At 41.4% G+C, this 20,637-nt stretch overlaps 1 protein-coding gene across 5 annotated transcripts in view; it reads right to left on the bottom strand.

Annotated features, from left to right (window-relative positions):
- The window catches only part of mta3 (metastasis associated 1 family, member 3), a 269,132-nt gene that overhangs the window by 56,321 nt on the left and 192,174 nt on the right, over positions 1–20,637 (bottom strand). For all 5 annotated transcript variants that reach the window (XM_041175785.1, XM_041175791.1, XM_041175799.1 and 2 more), the window contains 2 exons: positions 6,441–6,530; positions 2,345–2,503 (listed from right to left, as the gene is read on the bottom strand). In XM_041175785.1, the coding sequence (XP_041031719.1) occupies positions 2,345–2,503; positions 6,441–6,530 (249 nt within the window). The remainder of the gene's footprint in view (positions 1–2,344; positions 2,504–6,440; positions 6,531–20,637) is intronic.

The following is a 20,637-nucleotide window of genomic DNA, read 5'->3' as shown; positions in this document are numbered from 1 at the left end:
GCATGCCTGGGCAAGTTTCAATGCGCAACTACTGAAACTTGCATCCAACGTTCTTCAAAATGAGCTCCCAATTTCAACTGGCCACAAACTGGGTCGAATTCTAGTGCCCCCAGTGTACTAAAGGAGGTTGGTTAAATTAGCACACGAGAGAGAGAGAGAGAGAGAGAGAGAGAGAGAGAGACCATCACCCCAACTCACCAACAGGCACTCTAACACAGGGTGAGTGAGTGAGCACCCTGAGACTGGTAGTGAGCTGGACACACTTTCACACTCTAATGGTCATCTTTATTTATTGCTCATTTTTAAAAATTATCAATTTACTGTTGTGATTTTTTTTCTCAACAAATTGTTTCTTTTCATACATCAGTCTTTTTTTGTTAAAATTATGCTTAGTGTTCTGCCAAGCCTTATCTTTCAGAAATTTGCTCATTGGTTCCCCGAGGTTGAGAAAAATTTAAATGTGACCCCCCAAACGAAAAGGTTGGACAAGCCTGACTTGGACATTTCAAGTCAGGATCATGTCCTCAACCCTGAAATCCTGACATGGAATTTGCTATTTCTTTTTTAAAAGTTTACATTTGTAAGGGGGCTACGAGAGTACTTAGGTTACTTCTGAGAGCAACCCAACTTCCACCCTTTCCTCCAACTCTAGGAACAAATGCTGGGCATTATGGACACTTTGGATGGACTTGGACAAATGTGCTCAGGGCCCATCATGCCAGACTCATGCAGATGTGTCCAGTCTGGAAATGCCTCTTTTTTCCTCTTTTAAAATAGTTCATACCATTGAGCATGCTAATGCTGGTCTTTATCTCGCTTTGTCTCATTGTCAATCAATCAGTCTCTTGTCGTTACCTCCTATTTACATTTGACCAATTTGAATTTCATCAGGTCAGTTTTTTTCTAATCTGCCTGCCCCTCTCACTGAACCCTACTCCATCTTGTAATTTTCCCACCTAGTTTACATTTTTATTCCCAGCCAATCAGCCAGCTTCCTTTACTAGATTCTATTATTCATTATGCACCTTCTGTTCAAAGGATTGTTTTACTCCATATTGATCCACATAAGATCATAGGATGAGAAGAAACAGGAGTAAGATTAGGTCATTCAGCTCAGCGAGCCTGCTCCACCACTCAATAAGATCATGGCTAATCTGATTGTGGCCTTAAGTCCACTTTCCTTCCTGCCTGCCTACCACCCCCCACCCACCATAATCCTCAACTCCCTTTTACATCAAAACTCTGTCTGAGTCAGCTTTGAATATATTCAAGGACTCAGCCTCCATTGCTGTCTGTGGAAGAGAATTCCAAAGGCTAATGACCTTCCGAGAGAAGAAATTCCTCCTCACCTCTATCTTATATGGGAGACCCCTTATTTTTAAACTGAGTAGATGTGTAAGGAAAGTTTAAGCAAACTGTTGCATTCATGATGGAATATAAATTGAACATTTTTTCTTCTTTCTTACTGTTGAAACCAACACAATCCATCCTGTCCTCATCCTGCCAACTGAGCTGGAGCTTGGACTGAGTTTTCCATTCTTGGACAAGGCCACCCACACCAATCCTAACAATACCATCAAGATCAACGAGTTAGTTCAGAAATCAAATTTCAGACCTTCCTGGTCGATCATTTATGATGCTGCATTTACCTACTTAAGATAGTAAACATTTTATGCATTGATGATAATAGTAGAGGGATTACTGCAATCAAGCAAGCTGATGGCCTGAGAGACCAACATATCGGAATGAGGCTTGCAATCTGAAAAGCCAAATTCTAGTCTAATTTTATTTTTTTTAACCAGCTGCTCTGTATGCTTTAATGAACAGAAAATCTGCTATTCAGCATAATACACATTGGAATTTTCATTAAAATTATAATATAAAAGAAGAGTTATTGCAAATTTATCAAAGACTGAGACTCAAAACGAATCTAGCAGACTAATTTCAATAATTTGAATATTATGTGAAACTCTTGAACCATAACAAGATTTTAGATTGTTCACAGCTACAGAAAAATGATGCCCATAAGTAACACATTCAACTCACAACCCAAATGACAGCAAATATAAAACTTGGCCTTAACAGACAGTCAAATTACCAGTCTTTAAAGTTAACCCTTTGCCAGTTTTGAACCCTGTAAAGTATCTCCTAAACAGGTGTGCTCAGTGTTAAACTGTATAACAAAAACTATCACCACCTCCCTATGGAAGAACAGGAAAAAAAAGGCAACAATGAGGCTCTATAATAATTGAAAAATTGTACAAATAAACGCTGAATATATCACTTGTCTGAACATGGTATTAGTAATTATTTTACAATACTTATATTTGGGTGTTAAACTAACCATCCACACCGTTGTGCTGGCTGTAGTTTTGCTTTCCGAGAATTGTTGGAGAGCCATGGTTTTGAATTGCAAATAGTCGTTTTGGTGATTGACTGGAGTTCCCTGAAGTAAGGCTTGGCACCCTTCTTAACACCTTTGGATTTACAACAGGATGCACTTCTGCATTTTGGAAAAAAAGGTTACATGCAATTAGACAATCCGGGAAGTGGAAGAAAGAGCAGAAAATGAAAAATGTTGATCATGATTTCAATTAATACTTTGGTTGCTGATGTAAGGTTTTAAGTAATATAACAAAAAAAAACACAGCTCCATGTAGTCCCTATAAGAACATAAGAAATAGAAGCTGGAGTATGCCACAAACCTCAAGCCAGTTTTGCTATTCGATAAGAAACATGGACCGATATTCTGCCTCGAATCCATGCTTCCACCCTATCCCCATTTCCCTTAATGTCCTTAGTGTTCAAACATCTATGGAACAGTCAACAGCTGACCATTCACAACTCTCGAGAGTGGAGAATTCCAAAGATTCACAACTCTCTAAGTAAAGAAATGTATGCTCATCTCAGTGCCTAATGCCCCGCCCCTTATTGTGACACTGTGACCCCAAATTAGAGACTCTCCAGCCAGGAGAAACAGTCTCTCAGCATCTGTCCTGTCAAGCCCTCTAAGAATTTTATATGTTTCATCACCTCTCATTTTTTTCTAAACTCCATAGGAATATGTTTCAAAGAAGAGCAGGTGAATTCTCCTTGGTGTCCTGGGTGAATATTTATTCATCAACCAACAATGCTAAAAAACAGATTGTGAGTCACCCAGAGGAGGGGGTGCATAGTTTTTCAGAATAATGATATTATATGCACTAACTTGATACGGCTTACATTGTATTACATTGTTTGTGTACAAATCACAAGTTTTTTTTTCAAAATAACAGTGCTTCAAGTATATGATGTTCTGTCTAATGTAAATTCAGATCACATCAGGTCGAAGCACACAGATAAAAGCAAAAAACTGCGGATGCTGGAAATCCAAAATAAAAACAAAAATACTTGGAAAAACTCAGCAGGTCTGGAAGCATCTGTGGAGTGGAGCACAGGTAACGTTTCGAGTCCGAATGACCCTTCAACAGAACTAAGGAAAAATAGAAGAGGTGAAATATAAGCTTGTTTAAGGGGGCGGGGGGAGGGGGGGGCGGGTGCGGTGGTGGGACAGGTAGAGCTGGATAGAGGGCCAGTGATAGGTGGAGATAACCAAAAGATAACCACCTTCAGCACCTCTTTGTCCTTTTGTCTGTGACATCTTTTGGTTATCTCCACCTATCACTGGCTCTCTATCCAGTTCTACTTGTCCCACCCCCCACCCCCTTAAACTAGCTTATATTTCACCTCTATTCTATTTTTACTTAGTTCTGTTGAAGGGTCATTTGGACTCGAAACATTAACCGTGCTCCTCTCCACAGATGCTGCCAGACCTGCTGAGTTTTTCCAGGTATTTTTGTTTTTGAGGTCCAAGCACACTCTTGTGTGTCGCTCATCCACTAAATAAGTGGCTTTTCAATGTTAAATCATATCAACAAATAACAGTACATATGTTATGGTATTAGGACATCTCTCATCTTTCCACTGCTGAGTTATAGAGAGTGTATATGCCCACTCCCTTGACATCTTTGTACACTTCACCTCACTTAATCTTAGCCTTCACATTAACTCTTCCACTCACATCACAGATCAACCATCAACCTTGACAGCTCTGAAGTTTCGATCTAGGGCAAAGCAATGTGTGACATTTCCTCATTTCTCTTAACACCTGCAGCACCCCACCTACTTCAACCTTTCTGCAATCACCCTGTGGAATCAAATCTAGTACCCAACTCCTGTTCCAACATCCTCTCAAGTTCCCAATTTTCAATCATTTCAAGGGTAACAACTTGACTCAGTTAGTATCACTATTGTCCATGTTAGAAGGCTTAACATTTACTGTAGACTTGAACAAGTAATTTAGTTTCATTCTTATCTATCTAGTCGGAGCCAGAAGATCATCTGCAATAGCTTCTCTTCCTGCTCCTGCACTATTACTACTGTTGTCCCCCAATGATCTATCCTTGCACTCCCCCCTCACCCCTGCTATTTTTATCTATATACTGCCTCTCGGTGAAATTTGAAAATTCTCACAGGTACATTGACGAAACCTCAATTATCAGACTAGTTGATCAAAATCCAATATTGGATGAGCAGAAACTTCCCTCAGTTACTTTTTGGGGAGATTGAAGCCACTGTCTTCGGTCCCCACTACAAACTCCATTCTCTAGCCACTGACTCCATCACTCTACCTGGCCCCATGATTTGTCGACCCCAAGGTGAACTTCTGACCACATATCTGTGCCATCACTAAGACCACCTATTTTCACCTCTGTAACATCGTTCGACTCAGCCTTGCCTCAGCTCATCTGCTGCTAGTTTCAACGTGACTGGAAATAGTTGGTGGTGTATCAGAGTACTTTGTTCTCGATTGTTTCTGCTAAATATAAACATCAATGACTTGAATATAGGGCTAAAGGTTATTCAAATTATGCTAAAATGGGAAGCATAGTAAACAATTGTGGAGAAAAAAAGTCACAAAACGATTTGGGTTAGTTGATAAAATGGGTAAAAAGAAAAGCAGCAGATGGAAATCAACAGCCATAAATGGGAGAAGATACATTTTGGTGATAAAAACCATAGTTATATCTTGAATAGGGCAAAGCTGGGTGATTTAGAAGAGCAGATAGATTTTTAGCAGGTTGTGGGAATTTCCACTCAGAAAGCCTTAGTAAAACCATGGTTGGGATACTGCATGAATTTTTGGAACCCTGTTGTTCAGAATTTGGCTTTCCTTACAACGCCTTGCACACCACCATCACCCCACCCCTCTACTCTGCCTTTAATTACAGAACCCTCAACTCTTCTAGACACCACACTCAAACACTCGCTCTACACCTCTCCACCTTGCTAGGTCTCTCTTCCCTCCTTCAAAACCTCCCCATACTTCCCTTTGATCATGTCTTGTTACCACATCGAACTCATCACCCATCACTGCTTACCTCTGTGAAATGCTTTGAAAAGCTTTAAAAGCACTAAGTGCAAGTTTTAGTTGCTGATTGTCTCTTGAGCCCATTTATATTGCGCTTCACTGACTTTGCCTATTTCTTAAATATAATATTCTGTTGATAAGGTTCACGTCAATATTACCCTCTTATTAACATTTTTTTGACTTATGGCTCTTGTATCTGAACCTATTGCAGTAGCAGGTAAGATGCTTTGTGAATTTTTTCTTTCATAATGTGAAAAATTTATTTCGGCCACCTTGGAACATCCTATCCTAAGAAAACAAGCCTAACTTTCTTCATCTTCTCTCATAAATTCATGATACCTGGAAATAGATTTATTGCTTGCTTCTGTACTCTCTGAAAAAGAATAAATTTTTGAACACAGGTGTACATTGAAATCTCTGACTGAATGAAGATTTAACATATGAATAAACAGAAATGGGTGACAAAGATCTCAATCTACATGGCTTGAGCAGGAATATTTAAAGGTCAATGGATGATATCCTGGAATACAACATGGATATTTCATCCCTTTATTTCTACAAGTTTCTGCTGTGGAGTACTTGTCAGGTTTGTTACAATTCTAGTTCACCCTAGAGTTAATTGCTTGCAAATGATGGTGTTGTATCAAAATTATATTTAATTAAAATCATTCCACAAACTTATCAATAATACCAATATATCAATAATATATTAAAAATTTCTAACTGACTGTTTTGTGTGTTGGTGGCACCAGGGGCAGTGCGGGCAGAGCTAATGACTTTTCAACACGGCAGTGGTATCTGTAACCTGATGAAAATGAAAATTTGTTTACAAAAATGTTAAAAGCCCTAAAATTGCCTTGCACTATTATTTTCACAATTATATACCTTATTTATGAGAACCATCTGTCAACTTTTCATTTAGATGAACCTTTATCATTCAATTTAAACATTTTTCTCAATAGTTTAATTAGAATTTCTAAAACAGAAGTCAAATTAAGCAGCAGACAATTACCAAAACTTTAGCACCCACCAAGATACTTGATAACACTTGTCAGAGGTTTCCTCAAAGGAGCTTTGGTAGTCAGTGGTCTTTTCACTGCTTCTGGAAATCTCATTGTACCTGTAGATGAAAGAGGACATGTCTAATGTACATGCATCAGCTGCCAGAAACCTAGATATTTTGACAGTACTCTTTAAGGGGACTCATTTTTTTTTTTAGAATTTTCCGTCCATTCCCCAAACATATACAATATTTAATTTCACAAAATATTAAGTTGACATGCAAAGTATTTTGCGTCAAATTGAAGACTTAATTCAACAAGAACTTTGAAATATACTAAACTCTCAGAAATGCATTCTATAAGCAGCAGGTTAACATATTTACATTATTAATCTTTGTACCATTAGTTATCCATTAAGTTGAGATGTAAACAAAAATATTTTAGGCTAAAATGAAAAGTTACAACTGTTGCTGCCTCTAGTTGAAAGGTAACAAATTATAGTCAAATTATCAGGACAATAAAAGCTGTATAATTCAGAAATGTTAGGATCACTGCTAGGATAATAGATACTTTGTCATTTAGTTTCCAGTAGCAATATTATAACCAAAAATTCATCACTCCAGTTCTCCATGCCATGCACACAATAAAGCTAGCCTCACATAAAGCTCTCCAATTTAACCTTCATAAGCATGATTGTCACTGTCGTGTCAAATAGTTGCTAGGGAGGAGTGTAGATTTGGGAGAGAGACTCGTTTTTATATTTCATGATTATGCAGCTTTGAATTATCTGTCCTGTCGGCTCAAAACAGAGAAGATCTCATGAAACTTAATCAAAGAATGGTTCTGCCAGTGCCCTGGCCAACATTCATCGCTTGACCAATATCACTGATATAAATGAAATTAAAAGGTCAGCCTAGATTACGTGCATCTGCATTAGGGTTTAAGCTCAGAACCTATTGCCACTGAGACAAGGGTGCATCCACTGAACCAAGTTAGCAATTAAAAATGTTTAGACCATAATAAAGGCCTCGAGCATTAACACCTGCAGGATTACTTTGATCCTGATCAAACATTATGCCTTCATAGTAGCGTGTTTCCTATTTTTTTAAAACAAGTTTCTTTTCCAGACCAATGTATTTTGGATTCCTGTAGCTTCTGGTTTAATTGGGGAGCTTTTAAATGGAACTTCACAAAACCTTTCTGAAAGTCTAAATAAACTACATTATAACAAGTGCTGCTATCTATTTTAGCTGTAATACCTTAAATTATCTCAGGGGAGCTTGACAGGTGAGACCTTCTGTCAAACCCATGCTGGCTGTTTAATTTAGTATTATAATTATAGCAAATACAAGTACTAACCTGCTCTTGTGTGTCCTAATGCACTGTCAATTTCCTTTCTATCCAGCAGTGTCTTAAACAGTATGACAGACAATCACTGATTTGTTACAGCGCAGACACAGGCCATTCAGCTCCTCCCGTCTGCACTGCTCTCTGAAAGAACAATTCACCAAGTGCTATTCCCCCACCTTCTCCCCGGAACCCTGCACCTTTTTCCTTTTCCAATAATAGTCTAATTCCCTTTTGAATGCCTCGATTGAACCTGCCTCCACCACAGTCTCAGGCAGTGCCTTCTAGACTCTGACCACTCATTGTGTGAAAATATTTTTCCTCATGTCGCTTTTGCTTCTTCTGCCAATTACTTTAAATCTGTGCTCCCTCATTCTCCATCCTTTCATGAGTTTCTCCCTATCAACTCTGTCCAGACCCCTCATGATTTTGTATAACTCTATCAAACCTCCTTTCAGCCTTTCTTCTCCAAGGAAAATAGTCCCAACTTCCTCAATCTATCTTCATAGCTGAAGTTCTTCATCCTTGGAACCATTCACGTGAATCTTTTCTGCACTTTCTCCAATGCCTTCACATCTATCCTAAAATGCAGCACCCAGAACGGGACACGATACTCTAGCTGAGGCCGAACTAATGTCTTAGCTCAACATAACTCTATGCCCCTATCAATAAAGACTAGGATACTGTATGCTTTATTAACCATGCTCTCTACTTGTCCTGCCATCTTCCATGGCTTGTGTATATACACCACCCCCAACCCCCCACCCTCACCGGTTCCTCTGCTCCTGCACTCCCTTTAGAATTGAATCCTTTATTTTTTATTGTTCTTCCATCCCAAATGAATCACTTCGTATTTCTCTGCATTGAACTTCATCTGTCATGTGGCTGCCAATTCTACAAACTTATCTATGGCCTTTTGAAGTTCTGCACTATCCTCCTCACTGTTCACAATGCTTCCAAGTTTCATATCATCCACAAATTTTGAAATTGTGCCCTGTAGATAAAGGCCTAGGTCATTAATATATATCAGGAGGAGCAAGGCTCCCAACACTGACCCCTGGGGGACTCCATTACAAACCTTTCTCCAGCCTGAAAAACATCTATAACCACTACTCTGTTTCCTGTCACTCAGCCAATTTAATTTCCATGTTACTACTTTCCCTTTTGTTCCATGAGCTTTAACTTTGCTCACAAGTCTATTGAGCAGCACTGTATCAAATGCCCTTTGGAAGTCAATGTACACTACATCAACAGCAGTGCCCTTATCAACCTTATCAAAACTCCAGCAAATTAGTTAAATTCGATTTTCTCTTAACAAATCCATGCAGGCCTTCCTTAATTAACCCACACGCATCCATGTGATTATTAATTTTGTCCTGAATTATTGTTTCTAGAAGTTTACTCACCACTGAAATTAAACTGACTGGCCTGTAATTGTTGGGCTTTTTGAACAAGGATGTAACATTTGCAATTCTTCAGTTTCTGGAATTCCCAATTCTAAGGAAGACTGGTAAGTTATGGCCAATGCCTCCGCAATTTCCACTCTCACTTCCCTCAATATCGTCCGATGCATCGCACCTGGTCCTGGTGCTTTATCAACTTTAAGTAGAGACAGCCTATCTAATACCTCTTTATCAATTTTAAATACTTCTAGAGTGTTAATTACTTCCTCTTTCACCAGGTCTAGGTAGCATCTTCCTCCTTGGTAAAGACAGATGCAAAGTATTAATTTAATTCTTCAGCTATTCCCCCTGCCTCCATGCATAAATCCCCTTTTTGGTCCTTAAATCAGCCCTAGGGCTTCTTTTAGCACCTTTTTACTATTTGCTGATAGAAGACTTCGGGATTCCCTTTTATGTTAGCTGCCAGTCTCTTTTCATATTGCCTCTTTGCTTCTCTTATTTGCTTTCTCACTTCCCCGCTGAACTTTCTATACTTAGCTTGGTTCTTCATTGCATCATCCACCTGACATCTGTCCTAAGCATACTTTTTCTTCTTCATCTTAATGTGTCTCTCATCATCCAGCGAGCTCCAGATTTGTTTACTCTGCCTTTCTCTTTCAAGGGAATATACCTTGATTGTGCCCAAACTCTCTCTTCTTTGAAGGTAGCCAATTGTCCAGTTACTGTTTTTCCTGCCAACCTTTGATTTCAAACTATTCAGCCCAGATCCATTCTTACGCCATTGAAGCTGCCTTACCCTATTTACTCTAGATTATTCTTTGTCCTTTTCCATAGCCAGCCTAAACCTTATCAGGCAATGATCACTGTCCCCTAAATGTTCTCCTACCCATATTTGATCCACTCGGTCCACCTCATTCCCATGTGCCAAATCCAGTAGCACCTCCCCCTCTCAGTGGACTGGAAGCATGTTGCTCTTGAACATTATCACAAACACACTCTAGGAACTCTTGCTCTTCTCTGTCCTTTACACTGCTACTATCCCAGTCTATATTTGGATAATTGAGATCCCCCATTATAACTACTCTAATTCTTGCGCCGCTCTGTAATTTCCTTGAAAATTTGTTCCTCTACATCCTTCCCTACTAGCTGGTGGATTGCAGATTACACCAAAAAACGTAATTGCACATTTTTGTTCCTTAGCTCTGGCCACATAAATTCTGTCCTTGACTCCTCTGGTATATCCTCTCTCTCCAGCATTGCAATGCTCTCCTTAATCAATACTGTCACTCCTCCCCCTTTTCCTCCCTTCCTGAACACCTTGTATCCAGGAATATTTAACACCCTGCCCTTCTTTGAGCCAGGCCTCTGTTTTAGCAACATCTTCATGGGCTGTATCTTCCGGTCAGCGAGTGGGGACAGGGCCCGCTCGCTAAAGCGTAAAATGACACGGGGTGACATCGGGCGTGCATCCCGATGTCATGGCGCGTCATTCACTTTCAGTTCGGCGGGAGCACACCCAAGTTGGCTGCGCACCTGCTGACCTGTCAACAGCCTATTTAAGGCCATTAGTAAAGTAATTGGAGTCATTAATGGGCCTGCCCATCCAACTTTAAGTTTGGCAGGCAGGCCGGGAGCCCTGGCAGGCTTCTAAAAAAGCATGAAACCTCATCCACGGGCGGGGTGAGGTTTCATGAGGATTTAGAATTCTCAACAACATTTTCAAATAATGCCACAAGGTAAATTTTTTTCTCAGCTTTATTTAAAGTTTAAAATGTGAGCCGATCTCCCTGAGGCAGCATTTTGCCTCAGGGAGATGTGTGTGCTCTTCCGCGTGCATGTGCGAAAGAACGTACTCCAGGCTGAGGGAATCCCCTTATTGCCCGCCCACGTAAAATGGTGGTGTGCCCCTGAGCGGACGTGCTGATCGGAAGTCCACCCGCCCGTGCCCGCTCCCACACTTCCCCCCCCAATGGGGGGAAAATGTTGCCCCATATTTCCACATGCCAATCTGCGCCTGTATCTCATCACTCTTATTGGTCACACTCCGTGCATTCACATAAATGCACATTAACCCCAATTTAGACTTTGTTACTTTCTCCCTTACTTTGGCCCTACCTAATAACTTACTATTCCCTACTCCAGAGCCATCTATCTCTCCCTGTATTCTATGCACCTTGGTATTCCTCCTGGTTCGCACACCCCTGCCAAGTTAATGTAAACCCTCTAGCCTTTACAGTTCCCATCTCCCCCAGAGCCAGCCCCAATATTCCAAGAATCTAAAGTCATCTTTCCAGCCATGCATTAATCGGTTTCATTTTCCAGTTTTTATACTCACTTGCGCGTGGTACTGGGAGTAATCCAGAGATTACTACTTTTGAGGCCCTGCTAGCTAATTTCCTACCTAGCTCCCTAAATTCTGACTGCAAGACTATAAACCTCTTTCTGCCTATGTTGTTCATACTAATGTGTACCACGACTGCTGGCTGTTCACCCTCCCCCTCAAAGTGCTCTGCAGATGTTCAGTGACATCTTTGACCTTGACACCAGGGAGACAACACACCATCCTGGATTCACGTTTGCAGCCACAGAAATGCCTGTCTATTCCCCTAACTATTGAATCTCCTGTCACCATGCTCTTCCTGCCTTCCTTGTACCCCCCCGTATGGCTGAACCACCTGTGGGGCTATGGGCTTGTGGCTCTGACTGCACTCCCCAGATAAACCATCACTTTCATCAGTATTAATACTGGTCGGAGAGTGGGGTGCACTCAGGAGACTCCTACTATCTGACTGTTTCTAATTGACTGTTTGATGGTCACCCATTCCTTCTCCTTGCATACTCTTAAGTTGTGGGATAATCATATCTATACTCGAGCTATCCATAAAGCGCTCAATCTCATGGGAAATGTCCTGGAGTTCCCACATAGCACAGGATGTGTACTCTAGAGGCTGGAGCAGCCCTCCCATTCCTTTATATGACCGTTAGTAACCTTGCTACTGCTAATAAAGTTTTATTAGCAGTAGTAATGTTTATCAGTACCAATAAACCTTACTACTATGAACAAGCCTGACCAATACTAATAAACCTTACTAATACTGATAAACCGCAGTAATACTCATGACACCTTGCTAGTAGTAGCAAACCTTACTTTTAAAAAATATAAGTAACCAGTTTATTCCCTCATTTAGGTAAGATAAATAGGAAATACTCAGCAGCCAATCACCTACCGGCTTCCCAATAATGTCACACCTCGATTTTTCTTTCCGAATGTAGGCTCTGAACCTGCAAACTGTCTCCTGATGGCGGCGGATAACCCTGATCTGCTCTCACTGTTCACAAAGTAAAGCCTTGCTCTCTCTGCACTGTTGTAAGCCTCCCTCTGCTCTCGCTGTTTCCTGCAACTCACCAAGTCTAACTTTGGAGAAAGGAAAAACAGCGGCAATACTCACCAGCTAATCAACCCATGGTTTTCCAGTGAGTCATGTTTGTTCTTTTTTGCTCTCTCTTCACAGTGATGCTCGCCTGCTTCACACCCCTCCCGGTCTCTTCACAGTGATGCTCACCTGCTTCACACTCCTCCCGGTCTCTTCACAGTGATGCTCGCCTGCTTCACACTCCTCCCGTCTCTTCACAGTGATGCTCGCCTGCTTCACACTCCTCCCGGTCACTTCACAGTGATGCTCGCCTGCTTCACACCCCTCCCGGTTTCTTCACACTGATGCCTGCTTCACAGCCCACCCCGGTCTCTTCACAGTGATGTTCACCTGCTTCACACTCCTCCCACCCTGTCACACTACTTTGCTGTTCTTTACTAATTCTTGTTCCAGGGTTATTTGATTCTTCATGCATATTGACGTTATTAACAAAGATTTCTACAGTTTTCCCACACCTGCTTGCATACTCAATGAAATTTTTTCTTTCTACTCTTCAAGTTTTATGTCAATTTGATCTAATTTATTTAAAACCTAACCCTATGGTACTACCTAATCTGACATTCTCTGAAAAAATGTATCAATTTTTAGAGCAACTGCAATTAGAAATAACACAACTGAAGATAGTTTATACTTAAGTGGGCACTTCTCTTTGGTGGAATCTGCACCAATTGCTAAAAGATAAAATAAGCAAATTAGCAGGAACAAAACCAAAACTCATAATTTCTGTTTAGTTCACTAAAATACTGTGGGACCCTAGAAAGTACTCACCACAGGGCTGCTACAATATACTGTACATCTATTATTTCACCCAACATTGTCAAAACACAAACTATAGCAGCATTGCAGGCATTTCACATTAATACTAATATACTTGATGTTGGTACTATTTAGAGGTTTTCAGACTTAAGGCCTCTTCAATAACACTAACTGGATATAAATTATACTCAGAAACGGCAGTAAAAACTCCAAGCCATCTGCGCTCCTCCAGTTCTGGCCTCATTAGCATTCCGACTTTTAATCGCTCAATCACTGATAGCTGTGCGTTCAGCTGCCAAGGCCCAAAGCTCTGAAATTCCCCCCCGAAATCTTTCCACCTCCTTTAAGATGTTTCTTAAAACCTATCTCTTTAGCCACGGTTTTGGTCATCTGCCCTAACATCTGTGTGTCAAATTTTGAGAGATAATGCACCTATGAAGGACCTTAGGATGTTTTACCAAGTTAAAGGCACTAAATACAAATTGTTGTTAAATGCCTCACATTACCAGAACAAACATTTCTTAATGTTTCCTTTTGTTGTTCTTTGTGTGTTGCACACTTGAATAAGGCAATCAAGTGATAAAATGTTAAATACATTGAAAGCAATGGCAGAGGTGGATATGTGTGGAATAAGTGATTTGTTATGTCAAGTAATTTACCGCTTGCATACCAGCACTTACACTGTCTCAGATTTGTATGCAAAATTCTGTTTGAGTAGGAAATTACATGACATTGATAAGTGTAGAAATCTGTGGGATTTGATATACAATGCCAGACCAAACCACTTCCCCTATATACATAAGTATTTGATGTGAAGAGTGAGAAGGCTACGATAGTCGGTAACACTCACCCTGCGGTGCAGCAATTATCTGGTGAATAGCTGAAACATACAGGTTTGGAAAGTGACATGTTTGACTTCATCCCCATCTGTGCCAAGCTAATTGATTGAGTGATGTAAAGGAGCACAATAAACAACCTTACTATCCCCTTTGTTCAGAAAGGGAGCTTCTGACTGCTATCCAGTGATTCCTGCTGGAAGTGCATCTGTGGGTATCAGGAAAGAATGGGATCTCCAATGATTAAACTGAGCATCAATAAGAACTGTCAGCCAGCACAAATAAGTAAGGCTGATTTGATGGCTTACCAGAGGACATCTGTTATCAGTGGATTGCAAATCCTAACAATGAGTAAATACCTCTAGTGAAAGAAAAGGATTATATAACCAGGTGCGAATCTGAGTTATGGTAAAATTGCTCCACCTCAGCAAACGGGCACATAAGAGATGACAAACCTTTGTTGAAAAATAACAACGTATTCTGTTATTAATGTGCAAATCAGCCAGTAAATTGTAGAATGGAAACGATAACCCACAAATTACAAATCACAAGTTATGCTGCTCTGCCTTTAGCTTCACAAGCACAGCATCTCATCCTTAACCTCCCCATGAGTTCCTTCAAATTGCTGCATTGTGCATTAACTCATTTAACTCACAACAGAAAGACAAGTAATTAAAAGCATTTTTAACAACTTGATGACTGTTAACAACTGTCTATAGACCTCAGTGACCCAGAAAGTGGATAATAATTTCTTTGGGTAGTTACTTGTTGTTGCAGATATGAAAAATTTCAAATTTTGATTTTGTTTTAGCTTTTCTGTCACTGTCTTTTCCAATCAATCTTTTTTTCCCTGTCTGTATTTCTCTTTCTGTACCTGATTTGAAATTTAATTCACCCTCCTCCCCCACCTTCTTCACTACTCAATCTTTAAATCTCATCTGTTAAGGAGAGACACTGCCGGTGCTGCCATTCACAAAGGTCCCAGATGATCTGCTGCACTCCACTGGGCTTGCATTTATAGGGTAAAACATTTTTGAGGTAAGTCTAACAAACTGGGCATATCACAAGATACCCAGTTCCAAGAAATTAATAGGCAAACTGTTCCTCTTTTCCAGTGGTTACCAAACTGGTATCCATAAAGAGTTTCTGGGGGTATGGGGGAGCCCGAAATAATGTGAAAGTGCATATTAAGCAGGCTTTACAGATGGGCAAGGTGAGCACCTAGGTTGCCACTGTCGAGAGTAAGCAAAAAAAAATAGAGACTGATGGCAGGCTTGGTGCAAGATAAAAGACAGGGACCAGTGCAGCTACTACATGTGCAATGCAGAGTGGGCTGGCTGTCTCAGAAGGGAGTATGAGCTGAGAGCAGCACGAGGATCGCCAGGTCGACCCGCAGTTACCACGGCTGGTGGTGGGGGCCTTGTTCAAGAGCGGGAAGTTTTTAAAAATATTTAAATACTATTAGTTAAGCTCAAGGTAAAAATGCCAAAAAAACAAATTTGCCCAGGATGCCCACATTCCTTAAGGCTAGGCCTGTTACAAAGTGAAGGCTACTTCTTGTTTACTGTGCCTGAAAACTCCCAAAGCTTGCTATTGACTTATATTAAGAGCAACAATCCCTATAAATTTTATTTGTTGTGCCCTGTCTGCCTATTTCAATGTGCGGTACCTTGAAATTTTCTTCCATAGCTGCACAGGGGACAGCTTGTGAGTATCTTGCTTGGTACCTCCATGATGTCTGTACATACACACAGCATAAGAGGCAACACTGATTATGGGCACTAGATAGTGTTATGATTTGGATGGGGTTCAGTGATTATTAATCCAGTTGAAAAGGGATCCTTCAAATAAAAACCTTGAGAACTACTGCTCCATTCAACTACAGGCTTTCATATAATTACACAAATTTCTGGGGTTTTTACACTTGAATATTCTTCTAAATTTTGCATGTGATAACCTCCTTTCAAATTAAGTTTAAACTAAAGCCATATTTTTCCTTTTAGATGAATGCAAGATGTCTCAAAAATGTTTCTAAGACTTAGAGATGGGGCTTTCTCCCAGTGCTCCAGTCAACTAAATCCTAATCTTGCCACAGTATTGAAACAGCTTTTATCAAAGTCACAGATGACAGTTGATGTTTCGAGTCCTCATGACCCGGTTCTGTTGAAGGGTCATGAGGACTCGAAACGTCAACTCTTTTCTTCTCCGCCGATGCTGCCAGACCTGCTGAGTTTTTCCGGGTAATTCTGTTTTTGTTTTGGATTTCTAGCATCCGCAGTTTTTTGTTTTTATCACAGATGACATCCTGTGGTTGCAACAAAGCTAAATTATCCCTTCTCAACCTTCTGGTCCTGTCTGCAGCCCTGGACATGGTTGATTACACCAGCCTCCTACAATGCCTCTCCTACACTGTCCAGCTGGGTAGGGCTGCACTCACCTAGTTCCAATCTAATTTATCTAATCATAGCCAGAGATCACTGGCACTGGCTTCTCTTCCCAAACCCATATCATCAACCTCTGACGTTCCCCCAAGGATCTATTCTTGGGTCCATCCTATTTCTCATCTACACGCTGCCCCTTGGCAACATCATCCAAAACCACTTTAGCTTCCTTACCTATGATGATGACACCCAGCTCTATTTCAACACAAGTCTCAACCTCTAAATTAGCAGACTGCTTGTCCAACATCTGGTACTGGAGGAGTAAACTTCCTTACAATTAAATATTAGGATGACCGAAGCCATTGACTTTTGTCCCACTACAAACTTCGTTTCTGAGTAATCAACTCCATCCCTGTCCCTGGCAACTATCTGAGGCTGAACCAGATTGTTCACAACATTGGTGTCAGATGTTTGATCCCAAAATCAGCTTCCAACTACTATCATTAAAACCATCTATTTCCATCTCTGGAAAATAATCCGACTCCATCCCTGCCTCAGTTCATCTGCAGCTAAAACCCTCATCCATGGTCTTGTTACCTCTCGATCTAACTTTTCTAATGCACTCCTGGGCAACCTCTCGCATTCAAAACATTGCTGCCTGCGTACTAACTCACATCACACTGGCTCCCAGTTAAACAATGCCTTGGTTTAAAATTCTCATCCTTGTTTCCAAATCTTTCCAATGGCCTCAGCCCTCCCTATTTTTCTGAATCTCCTCCAGCCCTAGAAGCCTCCAGATTTCTATGCACCTCTAATTCTGATCTCTTGAGCATCTCTAATTTAAGTCACTCCATCATTGGCAGCTGTGGCTTCAGCTAAGTGGGCCCTAAACTCTAGGGCCAGAGTTTTACATCCCGCAGGCGGGAGCACGCCCGACCCATACAACCATGAAGTAGTGAGAGATGACGTCAGGCAAGCGTCGCGACATCATCGCGCACCCAAGCAATATCTTGCTTGGCGGGTGCATGCAGCAGTCAGAAGCATGGCTGCCGACAATTAAGCCCATTAAGGAGGAAATTGAGTGACTTTTTTGTGGCCCGCCCATTTTTACAGTTGGCGGACAGGCCAATAGCCTTTACATTTTTTTTCTTAAACCTCAATCCAGGGTGGGATGAAATCTCCTTGGGGAAATAAAGAAATATCTGGAGACTGTATTTTTATGAGGTATGCTTTCAAGTGCTTGATTGTACTGCATGGACATATTTTGCAGCATTTTTGTTATTTTGTTGATTCTGTGGAGGTCTGCAGCTCCCAGAGGCAGCTGTCTGCCTTCAGGGAGCTCATTACTACCGCACTGGTGTCCGTGCCCGCCCTCTTCCCACTCCTACTGGCAGTGCTGAACCTTTCTCAACCTTCAGGCCCAGAATTTCCTTCCTAAACTTCTCTGTCTCGTTCACTTCGGCCAAGCTCTTGGTCATCTGCCCTAATATCATATGTGGCTTGGTATCATGCCTTGGTGTTTCACAGGGGCATTGCGTTAAATTAAAGATACTATATAAATACAAGTTGTTGTTCTAATGCAAATTATCTGGCCATTTATATCATTGCTGCATCTAGGATCTTGTTTTGTACAAAGTGGCTATGTTTCTCTACATTACTACAATGACTACACTTCAAAATATGGGTGAGGTGGATAAGTGGATGGTGGGTGAGGTGGGTAAATGGGTGAGATAAATAAGTGGGTAGGTGGGTAAGTGATGCGGTGGGTAAGGCGGTTAGCAAGGTGGTCGGGTTAGGGTATTAGTTTGGGCAATTGTGGAACTACATTACACTAAGTTTTTAATTTGTCTAACATTTCCTGGGTAACTACCCAGCTAGGTCCCACGGATCTAAGTTATTAGAGTCGAGACTTCCATGCAGGGTCCTGGGCAGCAGAGGCATTGTCCACGGGAAGTTTAAATGGCCTGCAGAATTCCCACGTGGATCTGCGCATCAGGATCCCAACGCTTATCTTCAGTTGTACATCTGGTCCCCAATGATCTAGGGACCAGGAGATTTGGTCCTATAATTGTTTTTAGACTAATGAAAGTACTCTAAAATTTATTCCAAAATTAAACATATTTGGTATTCAATGTAACTGAAACATGACATAACAATACTATAAAATTAGAATTTCCTTACAGGCATCTCTCGAAATTATATACATGTTAGAAATAAAATTGTACAATATGGCTAAATCATTAATTATACAGAACAAAACTATAATTGAATTCTAGTTATTAATCTACTACCTTTATAATGTAGAAAAAAATTCTTATATAAAACTGTATCACATACTAATTCAATCTTTGCCCAATTGGTTCAAGATAGGCCAAAACATATAATCTGCATAACAAAAACAGAATTACCTGGAAAAACTCAGCAGGTCTGGCAGCATCGGCGGAGAAGAAAAGAGTTGACGTTTCGAGTCCTCATGACCCTTCGACAGAACTTGAGTTCGAGTCCAGGAAAGAGCTGAAATATAAGCTGGTTTAAGGTGTGTGTGGGGGGCGGAGAGATAGAGAGACAGAGAGGTGGAGGGGGTTGGTGTGGTTGTAGGGACAAACAAGCAGTGATAGAAGCAGATCATCAAAAGATGTCAACGACAATAGTACAATAGAACACATAAGTGTTAAAGTTAAAGTTGGTGATATTATCTAAACGAATGTGCTAATTAAGAATGGATGGTAGGGCACTCAAGGTATAGCTCTAGTGGTTTTTTTTTAATAATGGAAATGGGTGGGAAAAGGAAAATCTTTATAATTTATTGGAAAAAAAAAGAGAAGGGGGAAACAGAAAGGGGGTGGGGATGGGGGAGGGAGCTCACGACCTAAAGTTGTTGAATTCAATATTCAGTCCGGAAGGCTGTAAAGTCCCTAGTCAGAAGATGAGGTGTTGTTCCTCCAGTTTGCGTTGGGCTTCACTGGAACAATGCAGCAAGCCAAGGACAGACATGTGGGCAAGAGAACAGGGTGGAGTGTTAAAATGGCAAGTGACAGGGAGGTTTGGGTCATTCTTGCGGACAGACCGCAGGTGTTCTGTAAAGCGGTCGCCCAGCTTACGTTTGGTCTCTTCAATGTAGAGGAGACCACATTGGGAGCAACGAATGCTGTAGACTAAGTTGGGGGAAATGCAAGTGAAATGCTGCTTCACTTGAAAGGAGTGTTTGGGTCCTTGGACGGTGAGGAGAGTGGAAGTGAAGGGGCAGGTGTTGCATCTTTTGCGTGGGCATGGGGTTGTGCCATAGGTGGGGGTTGAGGAGTAGGGGGTGATGGAGGAGTGGACCAGGGTGTCCCGGAGGGAGCGATCCCTACGGAATGCCGATAAGGGGGGTGAAGGGAAGATGTGTTTGGTGGTGGCATCATGCTGGAGTTGGCGGAAATGGCGGAGGATGATCCTTTGAATGCGGAGGCTGGTGGGGTGATAAGTGAGGACAAGGGGGACCCTATCATGTTTCTGGGAGGGAGGAGAAGGAGTGAGGGCGGATGCGCGGGAGATGGGCCGGACACGGTTGAGGGCCCTGTCAATGACCGTGGGTGGAAAACCTCGGTTAAGGAAGAAGGAGGACATGTCAGAGGAACTGTTTTTGAATGTAGCATCATTGGAACAGATGCGACGGAGGCAAAGGAACTGAGAGAATGGGATGGAGTCCTTACAGGAAGTGGGTGTGAGGAGCTGTAGTCGAGATAGCTGTGGGAGTCGGTGGGTTTGTAATGGATATTGGTGGACAGTCTATCACCAGAGATTGAGACAGAGAGGTCAAGGAAGGGAAGGGAAGTGTCAGAGATGGACCACGTGAAAATGATGGAGGGGTGGAGATTGGAAGCAAAATTAATAAATTTTTCCAAGTCCTGACGAGAGCATGAAGCCGCACCGAAATAATCATCGATGTACCGGAGAAAGAGTTGTGGAAGGGGGCCGGAGTAGGACTGCAACAAGGAATGTTCCACATACCCCATAAAGAGACAGGTATAGCTGGGGCCCATGCGGGTACCCATAGCCACACCTTTTATTTGGAGGAAGTGAGAGG

The sequence above is a fragment of the Carcharodon carcharias genome, chromosome 2 (genome assembly GCF_017639515.1).
Source record: "Carcharodon carcharias isolate sCarCar2 chromosome 2, sCarCar2.pri, whole genome shotgun sequence".
In the NCBI taxonomy this organism is placed as follows: Eukaryota; Metazoa; Chordata; class Chondrichthyes; order Lamniformes; family Lamnidae; genus Carcharodon; species Carcharodon carcharias.
This window is presented reverse-complemented; position numbering and strand designations above follow the sequence as displayed.